The sequence below is a fragment of the Vombatus ursinus genome, unplaced genomic scaffold (assembly GCF_900497805.2).
Source record: "Vombatus ursinus unplaced genomic scaffold, bare-nosed wombat genome assembly UNPS02009205.1, whole genome shotgun sequence".
NCBI lineage: Eukaryota > Metazoa > Chordata > Mammalia > Diprotodontia > Vombatidae > Vombatus > Vombatus ursinus.
This window is the reverse complement of record NW_020948983.1, coordinates 28,633,344-28,649,048: the sequence shown is the minus strand read 5'-3', so window position 1 is coordinate 28,649,048 and position 15,705 is coordinate 28,633,344. Positions and strand designations below refer to the sequence as shown.

Genomic DNA, 15,705 nt, shown 5'->3' with positions numbered 1-15,705 from the left:
TATGCTTTATTTCCATCTCAGACTTATATATTGTTTCATGGCCTTTTAAATGTTCAAATGGATTTGTGGCCTCTTTTTGTGGGATTTCCCTTGAATGATACTGTTTTCAACTCATCCATGCCTGCCTATCCTGAGTGATTCTTGTTCATGGTCTCTGACAAGTTTGCCACAAGGAGATTCACCTAATTCATGATAAGGTCATCTTTGATTTTTTCTGACCCTGAGAGGATACCAACAGATCACATACACTGTCTACTAGTCATCGCTCACTCTTTGCTGTGGCCAGCCTATCTTAGGTTTTGATCATACATTTTTTATTGACATACATTTATTTATTTTTATTCAGTTTGGTCCTCTGTGGTTCCTTATTTGCTTTATGTTGACGCCATTTCACATCTGCTGTGGAACCTCTCCACAGACTAAAACTTTATTCTTTGGAGGCTGAAATGCTCTATGGTTAGAAGCCATAAAATAATATGACAAAATATAGATATTAAAAGGATGGGCCTTTATTTGTGGGAGAATTTGGGGGTCGTTAAAGGAGCTTTGTAGTTTTTCATAAGCAGCCCCACCTACTCTCTTCCTCGTTTAATTCTGAGTCTAATTCACTGTTCGTATATAGTGATGAGTAAGATCAATAGTAGATTATTTATCTAAATATATATCATAATCTGGATAACAGACTGTCTTCATTCACTTGGTTTCTGGATGGTTTTTTGAGCGGTTATGGCTCTCTTCTAGAATGATCTGTCTTGATGTAACCATAACAGTGTTGTCTGTATTTATAAGAATAAGGGCTATTGCCAGGGCAGCTAGGTTGCACAGTGGATACAGTATCGGCCCTGAAGTCAGGAAGACCTGGGTTCAAATCCAGCCTCAGACCAAATACTTGACACTTACTAGTTGTGTGACCCTGGGCAAGTTACTTAACCCCAGCTGCTTTAAAAAAAAAAACAAAACAGCTATTCCCTAATTGATAAATGGTCAAAGAATATGAACAGGCAGTTCTTAAGGGAAAAAAATCTGAGATATCTATAACCACATGAAAAAATGTCCCAAGTCACTAATAACCGGAGAAATGCAAATTAAAGTAATTCCGAGATTCCACCTCATATCCATGGGCCAAGCTGACAAAAAAAGAAAATGACAAACACTAAAAGGGCTACGGAAAAACAGGAAAACATGCTGGGGGAGATGTGAATTGGTCCAACCATTCTAGAAGCAATTTATAACTATTCCCTGAAAGTTGCTAGCTATGTATAAACTTTGACCTCGAGATACCAATGCTAAACCTGTTCTGTAAAAAGAACAAAGAACTGGAAATTAAAGGTGTGTCCCTTAATTGGGAAATGGCTGAATAAAAGACAGTATATATGTGGGGGCTAGGCTATCATGTACCACCATTCCCCCTCATATGAAGATAATGGTGCCATAAGAAATGAGTTAAGGGATGGTTTTGGAGAAACCTGTGAAGGCTTATGTGAATCGACACAGAGTGAAGGGAGTAGAATCAGGAGAACAATTTATACAATTACAAGAATAATGTAAAGATAGACAACTCTAAACTCTGATTAAATGACCAACAATTCCAGAGGCCTGATGAAGCATGCTCCTCAGACGTACATTTTCTGGACGTGGCCAATACAGAAATTTATTTTGACTCCGCAAATTTATTACAAGGGTGTTGTTTTTCTTTTTCTTTTTAAATTGGAGGGACAGAAAATAAATCTGTAACTGCAAAAGTATTTTTTTTTTAAATAAAGAAATGTCATCTGCAAACAGATGAGCACATAGGTGGCATCATCATCTACAGGGAGTCCTCCCTCAACTTGGAATCTGTGCTGGGTTTCCTCCATGATGGTAGGGATCATCTTTGGTGGACATGTATCCTTGTTTCATGCCTTACCCATTTTTTTTTTTACATTTTAACTCATTAATTTTATTAGCAACTCATAAAATGAACGGGTCACAATTTTAAAAGTAAGTTATATTTTATTTCAAACACAAGTTAAACCACATGTATTTGTTCTACAAAAAAAATTTTTTTTTGGCTTTTTGATTAGGCAGAGTTAAGTGACTTGCCCAGGGTCACACAGCTAGTAAGTCTCAAGTGTCTGAGGCTGGATTTGAACTCAGGTCCTCCTTGCTCTAAGGCTGGAGCTTTATCCACTGCGCCACCTACCTGCCCTGTTTTACAAATTTAAACGTGGGACTAGAGTCAAGTATAACCAATATATGTAGGGACACTATAATTTTTAATTTTTGGATGACTATTGTACAGCTAGAAGTAAGAAAGAGTTTACTGTTAGGATGTGAACAAGCTAAAAATGTTCTGTGTGCATTGAGAATAATTTCCATGATAACAAATACTGAAGTAACAGAATATTAAAATGTGAAGCGGTTTGCAGTCAGCTGGTGAACTACATCCTGGGATGTAAAAGATCACAGATTCAAGACTTAGAATGCCTGGACTGGGTTCGACCCCTGGCTCTGCCACTTAACAGTTCTGTGGCCTTGGGTATCCTCCCTAGCTTTAGTTTCCTCCTCTATAAATGGGAATAATACTCATAGTACCCACCTTACAGAGTTGTTGTAAGGATCAAATGAGATAATAGTATGTAAAAACAGCCTGCAAACCTTAAAGTGCTAAATAAATATCAAAGGCTATATGTCCATAAAATACAACGTGTAATTTAATCCTCCTAAAAAAAAAAGTGGGACACTATCATATTTCAGAAAGAGAAGAACAGTTTTGGGGAATTTTATACCAATTTTTTCCACAGTAACTTACACTTGAGGGTTGAGAATCTTCAACTGTGTGAGGATATCCTTCTGCACCCTGGGGTTAGCAGTGGCTGTGAGAGCCATCATTGAAACAGAAGGAAATTTCTGTCGAAGCATATTCAATCTTTTGTAGTCCTGACGAAAATCATGTCCCCACTAGTTGAAAAACAAAGAATAGTGTTTTTTCCAATCATTTCAAAAAGACTAACACAAAACAAAATCTAGCCAGTATTTGATCTTAATAAATACATAAAAATTACACAACTATTAAAAGAGGCTATAAAGAACTAAACTGATTTCTTTAGTAAATGGTTTTTAAAATCACTGAACATTGGTGTTCATTGAAGATTTACTAAAGAATGGATTTCAATGAATTTATTATATATATATATTTTTTACAAAGTGTAACTTTTAAATATTTCAAACATAAAAAGGCAACATTTACCTGACTGACACAGTGTGCTTCATCAATGACAAAACGTGCCAATAATTTTCTCTCGTATAGATTTTCCAGAGTAGAAATCAACCTGTTACTTGCACAGACCTAGACCAAAAATTTATCATGATAAAGTTCTCCCAAAAAGGATAAAACTTCATGTCATTTCTGATGCAAAGTAAGCAGAACCAGGAAAACAATATACACAACAACTAAAACAAAGAGAAAAAACAATAACAAAACAATTTTAACTGACCACTATGAAATTATAATGACTAAGCTTGGCCTGAATGAGAGGGAGGAGATAGCCCTCTTCTCCCTCTTAAAAGGTGGTGAGATTATGGCTATGGAACATTCTAGATGTCAGATTTTTTTTTTCCAATGTATTGCTAAGTTTTGTGAAACTAATTTTTAAAACTTTTTTATTCTTTGTTGTGAAGGATGGCTCTCTGGGGGGCAGAGTGGAAAAAAGGCTAAATTGGGATATGTAAAGTGATATAAAAATAAAAGCTACCAATAAAAATGTATTTTATAAACTTAAAATAGTTTCTTACTTCAGGCAATAATGCTATGAGAAACAAAGTTACAGTAAACTGGGTATTTTTACAATTTTACTTTTAGGGAGCTGTTTCTATGCTGGCAAATATGACTTTTAGCATTTAGGTAAATAAATGCTAGGGAAGATCTTCTAAAGTTAATGTGCTTGAGAAAGTATAACATCTAGAAAAATAGATACAACATGCTTTCAAAAAGTAGAGCATATTTTAACACCGTGTTTTCAAATGATAATATAATACAAACCTTTTCTGGAGTAACGTACAGAAGTTTTATGATTGGATCTTTTTTTGACAATTGGAGATAAATATTTGCAGCTTCAGAATCTGTCTTATCACCTGTCAGATAAGTGGCTGGAATCTAGGGAAAAAAGAACATATTTTTTACATATTTATTTACTTAAGTTCAATTTATACAGTTTATAGTTTTATATTTGAAAGTCGTAAGTTATATCTGACAACAGTGACTAGATTTGGATGCTTTAACAAGCTTTGACCTCCAGGAATATTGGTGGAAAAATTATATTGTATGACCCTTAGAGAGTCAGGGATTTGGTTATCAAAAGGGAGAGAAGATTTGAAGGCCAAATGGTGCTAGGTAGCTAAGAAAGACAATCTGGACAAAACTCTACATTTAAAAGACAATGTACATATTATATAAACTCTCTTCTCTCCAATTGGTACTTGGGAGACTGACAAGAAACCCAAATCTCCCTCACAGGATATAAAATCTCAAATAAATTTGTGGAGAATAGGTGAAACTCAAAAAGACCTGACCTTTTAAGAAGGAAAAAAGGAAAGAGGAACACCAGAGAATATAGATTTCCCAGCAAAAGAGCCAGAAGCCTGAAGAGTAAAAGCTGGGACAGGGAATCATAGAATGTATGGGGAACAAGGAGATATAGCCAATTCAGACTGAGAAGCACAACTGGCAGATTTAAACTGGTAGAAGGATGCATTCTCCTCACAGCCGCTTAACCTTTCTGGGCCTAAACTTTCCCATCTGTAAAAAGAGGGGATTGTATCAGATGATTGGTAAGGTATTTTCCACATCTTATATTCCATATTTCCTATGGCCCCATTGAGGATTCTGTAGAAATACAATGAAAGGCGTTGCCATTATGGCATTCAGAGTGATCTAATACAAACCATCTCACATCAGTGTTCTAGCATTAGGTCATACTTCCTTCCCCATTTTCTTTGGAAGAAAAACTGTGACAGTGATCTTGTTATGGGATAACTGGTGGTGATACTGATGGTGACCCAAAATGTGCATGAGGACTAAGCTGTGCCCACATGCACTATGAGAATATAACAACATACATGCCTTTCAAGTGTTTAAAGAGAATGAGAATCATGCTGGCTTGGCAGCATATAAAACCCTTTCTATATAAAAAAAAATTTAGATGAGCAAAAAAACCCTGAAGAGTTCTCTTACTTTTCTATAATAATAATTTTTCATTCAAATAAAATCAGATTAATAATCTTATGAAGTACAACAAGAATGTGCAGAGTATTTATTTAACTGTGCAAAGCAAAATAACTATTTTGCTTTACATCTATATAATATTTTTCTGTATATCTCATCAACATTACTTAATAACAAATTACAGATTATTGTATTTCAGTTCTTCCTTAATAGCATTATTTTGCTATTATTCTCCCAAAAAGTTTTAATGGTTTGAATTTATACTTACATCCAATGAAGTTAGCTTTTGCACTTGGTCTACTATTAGTGATCTCAGTGGAGAGATCACAATAGTAACTCCAGGAGAAACACAAGCTGGTAGCTGGTAACATAGGCTTTTACCCCCTCCTAAAAAAATTAAGAGAAAAGTATGTCAAGCTATGGAACACAAAGACCAACATCCGAAAGTTGTAACAGAAAGTGATAATATAAAGACCCAACAGGATAGCCAGTTATTTTCCAATAGTGCCAGCATTTTAGAATTATGCTCCACAAGTGACTAAATTGTATATAACCTCTGATCCCAATAATATCACTGTTAGATAAATTCCAAAGAAGTAAAAGACAGAGGAGAGAAAGGTCATATGTAATGTTTGTAGACTGGCTGAACAAATTATGGCACATAAATGTAACGTAATATTACTGTGCTGTAAGAAATGACAAATATAAAAGAATTCAGAGAAGCTCTGAATGACGTGTATGAACTGATATAGTGAATTATCAGCAATTTACATGATGACCACAAAAAAAGTAAAGGAAAACAATATCAAAAGACTTCAGAATTCTGATCAATGTAGAGACCAATTATGATACCAGAAGAGTAACAGTGAAACATGACTCTTAAGGTGATTGTTTTTTGTTTTGTTTTGTTTTTTTGCTTGAATATACTTATTTGCTATAAGGGAGTTAATGGTTGTGGTGGTGAGTCAGTGGAAAGTGACCATAGTGTTTTTAAAAAAAAAAATTAGGGGGGAGGGGCCTTCCCCCTCCCCCACCGGTGCAGAGCCAAGATAGCAGAGAGAAGCCAGGAAGTTGCCTGAGCTCGCCCCAGTTTCCCTCAGAAACAATGTTAAATCAAGCTTCTAAACAGATTCTGGAGTGACAGAATCCACAAAAAGACAGAGTGAAACAATTTTTCAGCATAAGATAACTTAGGAGGACTTCAGGAAAGGTTTGTCTCACTTGGACAAAAGCGGAGCGCAGTCTAGCCTAGCACAGACGGTGTCTGGGCAAGCCAGAGGGAGGCTCTTAGCCACAGCACAGATCAGCAACTGAGGCCCCTTGGTCTTGGCTCAGCAGGCTAGTGGCACAGCAGGCCAGCTGTGAAGTCTCCAGCACAGAAGGCAAACTGCCTGCCCTGGAACCCTTGTATAACAGGTATGACTAGGCTGAGTCACCCCACAACAGTGGGCAAACAGTGTGAGCCCTAGAGGCCCTAGTGCAGAAAGCCAGTGACCAGGCCCCTGGCCTCCACCAAAATAAGCTTGGGACAATGCCCCCTGTGGTCCAGGAGCAGAGCTGAACTTCACATCACGAAATAGGCTTTGAAAAAAAAAAAGAAAGGTGAAAAACTGAAAAGAGCCCAGATCAGGGAAAACTACTATGGTGATAGGGGAGATCAAAACACAAACTCAAAGAGGACAATAATTTCAAAATGCCTACATGGGAAGCCTCAAAGGGGAATATGAATTGGTCTCAAGCCCCAAAAACCTTCTTGGAAGAGCTCAAAAAGGATTTTAAAAATCAAATAAAGAGAGGTAGAAGGAAAAGTGGGGAAAGAAATGAGAGTTATACAAGACAGAGTCAACAGCCTGGAAAAGGAAAGACAAAACTGACTAAAGAAAACAATTCCTAAAATAATACAATTAGCCAAATGGAAAAAAAAAATCCACTGAAGAAAAAACTCCTTAAAAAGTAGAATTGGCCAAATGGAAAAGGAGATACAAAGCTCACTGAAGAAAACAATTCCTTAAAAATCAGAACTGGACAACTGGAAGCTAATGACTCTATAAGACATCAAGAATCAGTCAAACAAAATTTAAAAAATGAAAAAATAGAAGAAAATGTAAAATACCTCACTGGAAAAACAACTGGAAAATAGATCAAGGAGAGATAATTTAATAATTTAAGAATTACTGGACTACCTGAAAGCTATGATAAAAAAAAAAAAAAAAAAAGAGCCTGGACAGCATCTTTCAAGAAATTATCAAGGAAAACTGCCCTGATATCCTAGAACCAGAGTATAAAACAGTCATTAAAAGAATCGACTGATCACCTCCTGAAAGAGACCCCAAGATGAAAACTCCAAGGAATATCGAAGCCAAATTCCAGAATTATAGGTCCAGGGTGGGGGTGGGGAGGAGGGGAAAGAGGGGACGGGGGAATGCTGCAAGCTGCCAGAAAGAAACAATTTAAATATCAAAGAGCCACAGTCAGGATTATACAGGATTTATTAGGTTCTACATTAAAGGGTTAGAGGGCTTAGAATATGATATCCTGGAAGGCAAAGGAGATTGGATTACAATCAAGAATCAACTACTCAGCAAAACTGAGCATAATCTTTCAGGAAAAAAAATGGATATTCAACGAAATAGGGGACATTCAAACTTTCCTGATGAAAAGACCAGAGTGGAACAGAAAATTCAATCTTCAAATACAAGACTCAAGAGAAGCATAAAAAAGTAAATACGAAAGAAAAAAAAACACATGTTATTCAATAAGGTTAAACTGTTTACATCCCTATACAGGAAGATGATACTTGTAACTCTTGAGGACTGTTATCTCTATCAGGGCAGTCAGGAGTATATATAGACAGAGGGTGTGGGTGTAAGTTGACTTTGATATGATGATATAAAAAAATTAAGGGGTGAAAAAAAAGGATTGTACTGGGAGAAGAGAAAAGGGGGGGGCAAAATAGGGTAAATTATATCACATGAAGAGGCAAAAAAGACCTATTACAATAGAGGGAAACAAGGGAGGGGGTAAGCATTGTTTGAACCTTACTCTCATTGGATGTGACTCAGAAAGGGAATAACATACACACTCAGTTGGGTGTAGAAATTTACCTTTATAGGAAAGTGAGAGGGGGAAAGGGAAAGGAAAAAGGGGGGGAGCACTGATGGAAGGGAAGACAGATTGAGGGAGGTGGTGGTCAGAACCAAAACACTGGTGAGGGACAGGGTGAAAGTACAAACAGAAAATATGAAACAGAAAAGTATAAACAGGGAGAAAACTAGAATGGAGGGAAACACACAGTAATCATAACTGTGAATGTGAATGGGATGAGCTCTCCCATAAAACGGAAGAGGATAGCAGAGTGGCTTAGAAACCAGGATTCTGTAACATGTTGTTTACAAGAAACACATCTGAAGCAGAGAGATACACACAGAGTAAAGGTAAAAGGCTGGAGCAGAATCTATTATGTTTCAGCTGAAGTTAAAAAAAAAAAAAAAGCAGGGGTAGCAATCCTGATCTCAGACAAAGCAAAAGCAAAACTAGATCCAATTAAAAGAGAAAAGGAAACTACATCTTGTTAAAAGGTACCCTAGACAATATCAATACTAATAAACAGATAAGCACCAAGTGGTATAGCACCCAAATTCTTGGAGAAGTCAAGTGAGTTACAGGAAGAAATAGACAGCAAAACTGTACTAGTGAGGGACCTCAACCTCCCCTCTTACCCTCCCAGAACTAGATAAATCCAACCACAAAATAAACAAGAAAGAAGTTAAGGAAGTGAATAGAATTTTTGAGAAGTTAGATATGGCAGAACTCTGGAGAAAAACAGGGATAGAAAGGAATATATCTTTTTCTCTGCAGAACATAGCACCTACACAAAAACTGACCATGTATTAGGGAATAAAAACCTTACAATAAAATGCAGAAAGGCAGGTATATTAAATGTATTCTTTTTAGATTATAATGTAATAAAAATTATGTGTAATAAAGGGCCACGGAAAGACCAACTAAAAATTAACTGGAAACTAAATAATCTAATCCTAAAGAATGAGAAGGGGTATCAAACAACAAATCATAGAAACAATCAACAATTTCATTAGAAAATGGCAATAATGAGACAACATACCAAAATTTATGGGATGCAGCCAAAGCAGTTCTTAGGGGAAATTTTACATCTCTAAATACATACATGAATAAAATAGAGAAAGAGCAGATCAATGAATTGGGCATGCAACTAAAAAAAGCTAGAGAAAGAGTAAATTTAAAATTCTCAATTAAATACCAAATTAGAAATTCTGAAAATCAAAGGAGATTAATAAAATTGAAAGAAAACCGAAAGAACCAATAAATAAAACCAAGAGCTGGTTTTATGGGAAAAAACAACAACAACAACAAAAAACCATAAAATAGAGAAACCTTTGGCTAATTTGATTTAAAAAAAAAAAAAGAAAGAAAACCAAATTACCAGTATCAAAAATGAAAAGGGTGAATTCACCACAATAAAGAGGAAATAATAAAAGCAATAATTAGGAGGTATTTTGCCCAACTGTAGACCAATAAATCTGACAATCTAAGTGAAATGGATGAATATTTACAAAAATATAAACTGCCCAGATTAAGAGAAGAGGAAACAAAATACTTAAATAATCCCATTTTAGAAAAAGAAATTGAACAAGCCATCAATGAACTACTTATGAAAAAATCTCCAGGGCCAGATGAATTTACAAGTGAATCCTATCAAACATATAAAGAACAATTAATTCCAATACTATATAAACTATATGGAAAAATAGGTGAAGTCCTACCAAAGTCCTTTTATGACACAAATAGGGTGCTGATGCCTAAACCAGGAAGAATCAAAACAGAGGGGCGGAGCCAAGATGGCAGAGTAAAAGCAGTGACTTGCTTGAGCTCTCCCCCAAACTCCTCCAAATACCATGAAAAATGGCTCTAAACAAATTCTAAAGCAGCAGAACCCACAAAAAGACAGAGTGAAACTGAAATTTCCAGCCAAAGACAGCCTGGATGGCTGATCAGAAAGGTATATTGCGCTAGGCTGGGAGAGGAGCACAGTTTGGCGTGGGCGCGTAGGCCACAGCGAACCTGGAACAGGCCTCAGAGGACTGAATGGCGGGCAGCTGTGGCAGTTTCCACACTTCTCAACCCATGAACGCCAGAGACAACTTGGAAGGTCAGTGGGAAAAGTGTGACTAGGTGAGAGAGAAGCTAGGTCTCAGCCGCAAGTCCTGAGCTCGGGCTGAGGCTGCCCCCTGAGCTTCCGGCCCACACAGACTGAGGGGGAATCAAGTGGCTGATCAGAGTGGGACTGCAGGGATCTCTTTGCCTGTGCTGAGACAGGAATCTCTTGCTTTACCCATGCTTGGATCTGGGTCACGGTTCTGGGTGGCAGTCCTGGGACGAGAAGGGGCGCTGGTGTGGTGGAGCTTGTAGTGGCTGTGGTAAGGAAACCCTCCTCACAGTTCCAAGACAGAAAAGAGTGCTCATAGATGAGAGCACAGGCCAGGAAAGGAGCAAACACCTCGCCCTTGATCATTGCACCTTGGAAGAATTGAAAATTTACAGGTCCCTAGAAGTATCTCTGAAAACAGCTGCACAAAACCCCTGAAGCTTGGGACAGTACATTCTCCACACTGGAAACAGACTCCTACCTTAAGAAAGAGTTTATAACTCAAGTAAATGGGCGAGATCATGAGCAAGCAGTGCAAAAAGGGTCAGACTATATTTTCTTACTTTGGTGACAAAGAAGATCAAAACATATAACCAGAAGACAACAAAGCCAAAGCTCCTACATCCAAAGCCTCTAAGAAAATTATGAATTGGTCCCAGGCCATGGAAGAGCTCAAAAAGAATTTTGAGAAGCAAGTAAGAGAAGTAGAGGAAAAACTGAGAGTGATGCTAAAGGAGACCCAAAAAAAATACTGAAGAAAATAACACCTTAAAAAATAGCCTAACCCAAATGGCAAAAGAGGTCCAAAAAGCCAATAAGGAGAAGAATGCCCTAAAAAAAAGCAAAACTGGCCAAATGGAAAAGGAAATCCAAAAGCTTACTGAAGAAAATACTTCCTTAAAAATTAGAGTGGAGAAATTGGAAGATAGGGACAATTTGAGAAATCAAAGCACTGTAACACTAATCAAAAGGAATGAAAAAATAGAAGAGAATGTGAAATATCTCACTGGAAAAACAACTGACCTGGAAAACAGATCCAGGAGAGAGAACTTAAAAATTATTGGACTATCTGAAAGCCATGATCAAAAAAAGAGCCTAGACATCATCTTTCAAGAAATTATCAAGGAAAACTGCCTTGATATTTTAAAACCAGAGGGCAAAATAGAAATTGAAAGAATCTACTGATCACCTCCTGAAAGAGATCCCCAAAGGAAAACTCCTAGGAATATTGTAGCCAAATTCCAGAATCCCCAGGTCAAGAAGATATTGTAAGCAGCCAGAAGGAAACAATTCAAGTACTGTGGAAACACAATCAGAGTAACACAAGATTTAGCAGCTTCTACATTAAGGGTCCAGAGGGCAAAGGAGTTAGGACTACAACCTAGAATCACCTACTCAGCAAAACTGAGTATAACCCTTCAGGGTAAAAAATGGTCATTCAATGAAATAGGGGACTTTCAAGCATTCCTGAGGAAAAGACCAGAGCTGAATAAAAAATTTGACTTTCAAATACAAGACTCAAGTGAAACATGGAAGAAGTAAACAGGAAAGAGAAATCATAAGAGACTTATTAAGGCTGAACTGTTTACATTCCTGCAGGGAAACATGATATTTGTAAACTCATGAGTCCTTTGTCAGTATTAGGGTAGTTGGAGGGGAAAAAATTATACGTATGTATAGATAGATAGAGGGCTCAGGGGGTGTTGAAGATGAAGGGGTGATATCTGGAAAATAAAATTAAGGGATGACAGAGGATTATACTGGGAGAAGGACAAAGGCAGAAGTAGAAGAGGGTAAAATATCCCACATGAAACAGACAAGAAAACGCTTTTACAGTGGAGGGGAAATGGGGGGAGGTGAGAGGGAATGAGTGAATCTTATTCTCATAGGACTTGGCTTAAGGAGGGAATAACATACACAATGGGGTATGGAAATCTATCTTACCCTACAGGAAAATAAGGGGGAAAGGGGACAAGAGTGCAGTGGGTCGATAGAGGGGAGGGCAGACTGGGGGAGGGGATAATCAAAAGCAAACACTTCTGAGGAGGGACAGGGTCAAAAGAGAGAATAGAATAAATGGGGGGTACGATAGGATGAAGGGAAATATACTTAGTTTTTCACAACAGGACTATTATGGAAGTGTTTTGCATGACTACATATCTATAACCTGTATCGAGATGTTTGCCTTTTCAATGAAGGTGGGTGGGGAAGGAGGAAGGGAGAAAATTTGTAACCCAAAGTTTTAAAAACACATGTTAAAAAAAAAAAAGAAAAGAAAAAGAATCAAAACAGCGAAAGAAAATTATAGACCAATTTCCCTAATGAATATTGATGCAAAAATTTTAAATAAAGTATTAGCAAACAGATGACAGCAATTTATCACAAGGATAATACACTATGACCAGGTGAGATTTATACCAGTAATGCAGGGCTGGTTCAATATTAGGAAAACAGAAATCATGATTATCTTAATGTAAAAAAAGCTTGACAAAATACAGTACCCATTCCTATTAAAAACACTAGAGAGCATTGAGTAAATGGAGTTTTTCTTAAAATGGTAAGTAGTATCTATCTAAAATCATCAGCAAATATGCAATGCGGATAAGCTGAAGCTTTCCCAATAAGTTCAGGATGTCCCTTATCACCACTGTTATTCAGTACTGCAGTAGAAATGTCAGCTTTAGCAATAAGAAAAAGAAATTGAAGGAATCAGAATATACAATGAAGAAACAAAACTATCACTCTGTGCAGATGATATGATGTGTATACTTAGAGAATCCTAGAGAATCAACTAAAAAACTACTTGAAACAATTAACAACTTTAGCAAAGTTGCAGGATAAAATAATCCCATATAAATCATTGGCATTTCTGTATATTACCAATAAATCCCAGCAGCAGGAGATAGAGAAATTCCACACTCTGAAGTCTACCAGCCAAGACAAACTGAGGGACTATATGAATACAATTATAAAACACTTTTCACACAAACAAAGTCAGATTTAAACAACTGGGAAAATGATAAATGATGGGAGAAGATATGGGAAAATTGTAACACTAATGAATTGTTGGTGGAGTTGTGAATTGATCCAACCATTCTGGAGAGCAATTTGGAATTATGCCCAAAGGGCTATAAAACTGTGCATATCCTTTGATTCAACAATACCACTATTAGGTCTGTATGCCAAGAAATCATAAAAAAGGAAAAAGGACCCACATGTACAAAAATATTTATAGCAATTCTTTTTGTGGTGGCAAAAAATATGAATGTGATAAAATACTATTGTGCTGCAAGAAGTGATGAGCAGGCAGATGTCAGAAAAACCTGTAAAGACTTACACGAACTAATGCTGAGTGAAGTGGGCAGAACTAGGAGAACATTGTACACAGTAACAGCAACACTGTGCAATGATCAGCTATGATAAATTTAGGTCTTCTCAGCAGCACAATGATCTAAGACAATGACAAAAAATTCATGATGGAAAATACTATCCACATCTAGAGAAAGAACTATGGGATCTGAATGCAGATTGAAACATGCTAATTTCATTTTTTTTCTTTCTCATAGTTTTCCCCTTTTGTTCTGATTGTTCTTTCACAACATGACTAATGTGGAAATATGTTTAACATGATGTACATGTATAACCTAATTGCTTGCTGTCTTGGAGAGGGGGGAGGAAAGGAATGGAGGGAGAAAAATTTGGAACTCAAAATCTTACAAAAATGAATGTTGAAAATATCAAGTAGGGGGAAAAAAGCATCAATAAAATATATTTTTCTTCAAATAAGAAGGTTAAGCACTACTAGGCTTATAGCCCAAAGAAATCAAAGAAAGGAGGTAATTTGTGTACAAAAATGGTTTTTGCAACTTCCTTGTTATGTAAAGAACTGGAAGTTAAGTGGATGTCCATCAATGGGGGACTGACAGAACAAATTATAATTTATGAAGGTAATGTAATACTAATGGGCTGTAAGAAACAAAAGAGCAGAAAAACCTAGGAAGACTTGCATATACTAATGTAGAATGAAGTGAACAGGACTAGGATAACAATTTATATCACAACAACACTGTAAAAATGAACAATTTTGAAAGACTTAAGAATTCTAATTAATGTAATAATCAACTATGATTCCAGAAGACTGATCAAGAGTGCTGTCTACCTTCTCACACAGAGTTAATGGATTGATAAAATATGCAAAATGAGACTTTTTTTTTTTAGGACATGGTCAATGTGGGGATTTGTTTTGCTTGACTACGCATATTCATTACAAGGGTTTTACTTTTCTTTTGCCAAAGGGTTAGTGATAATGGTGAGGAAGATGGGGAGAAAAAAACAATTTTTGACAATTAAAAAAATGAAAATAACTGTTAGGACCTTTGAGCAGTGCCTTAATGCTGTAATTCTTCACATAATAAGCTCATAAATTCAGAGCTAGAAGGGACCTTAGAGAATTCAGCCCCTTCATTTTATAGATAGGGAAACTGAGGCTAAGAGAGGCTGAGTTGTTCAGGGTCACACAGCTAGTACATTTCTCAGGTAGTTTTTGAACTCATCTACCCCCTGCACCACACACTTGCTTCAGTTATCACCGTGAGATATATATAAATACAAATATGCAGAAATGCTAATTAAGAGTTCCACTTAACAGAATACACATAACAGAATTTACTGTACTGACAGAGGAAAGGATTGTGCTTATTAATGTCATATTTCCAATGTCCTCTTGAAGTAAGGAGGAGTATTCTCTGTATCGGGCAGGGGATGAAGGGAAAGCAGTAATACACATTTCTAAATCATGTGCTTTTCACTTTAAGTGACCAGAGAAAAATCACAGGGAATGCCTGATAACAAACTGATCCTCTGCTTATTCTCAGGTTTTCAAGTTTAGTCTGACCACTAGTGAGTGGGGAGCCAATGCTAGGGAGTTTTAGAGCCTAAAGGTTTTACTATATATTCTTTATTGTATTTGCAAGTAAGGAAGGCTTTACTTTGTGATATGACTAAGTGCAAGGCAGAAAATAACAAGCAAGCTTATGAAACTTGAAATGTTAATGATTAAAATTCAGTATGCACTATGAAATCAGTCTAAAAATTTCAGCTTTGCCAAAATTTAATATAGTTACTAAATGTTAAATATTACCCTGTCATAGAATAAGTATGAATGGTTTGAAGAAAACCATTAACTTGTTTCTGGAATACTTGCTAGATGTTTATCGACAAATTCTTATTTTGGACATCAGCCAATTAGGGGTTGGAGGTGAAGGCTAGTGTGCTTGGGTGATTTTAAAGAGTTCCAAAACCAAAATGTAGGTAATAG

At 36.6% G+C, this 15,705-nt stretch overlaps 1 protein-coding gene across 1 annotated transcript in view; it reads right to left on the bottom strand.

Annotated features, from left to right (window-relative positions):
- Window positions 1–15,705, bottom strand: part of BLM (BLM RecQ like helicase) — a 66,649-nt gene that overhangs the window by 20,167 nt on the left and 30,777 nt on the right. The window contains exons 9-12 of the mRNA XM_027852231.1: window positions 5,472–5,590; window positions 4,022–4,135; window positions 3,230–3,328; window positions 2,792–2,940 (exon numbers count right to left, since the gene is read on the bottom strand). Coding sequence (XP_027708032.1) covers window positions 2,792–2,940; window positions 3,230–3,328; window positions 4,022–4,135; window positions 5,472–5,590 — 481 coding nt within the window. The remainder of the gene's footprint in view (window positions 1–2,791; window positions 2,941–3,229; window positions 3,329–4,021; window positions 4,136–5,471; window positions 5,591–15,705) is intronic.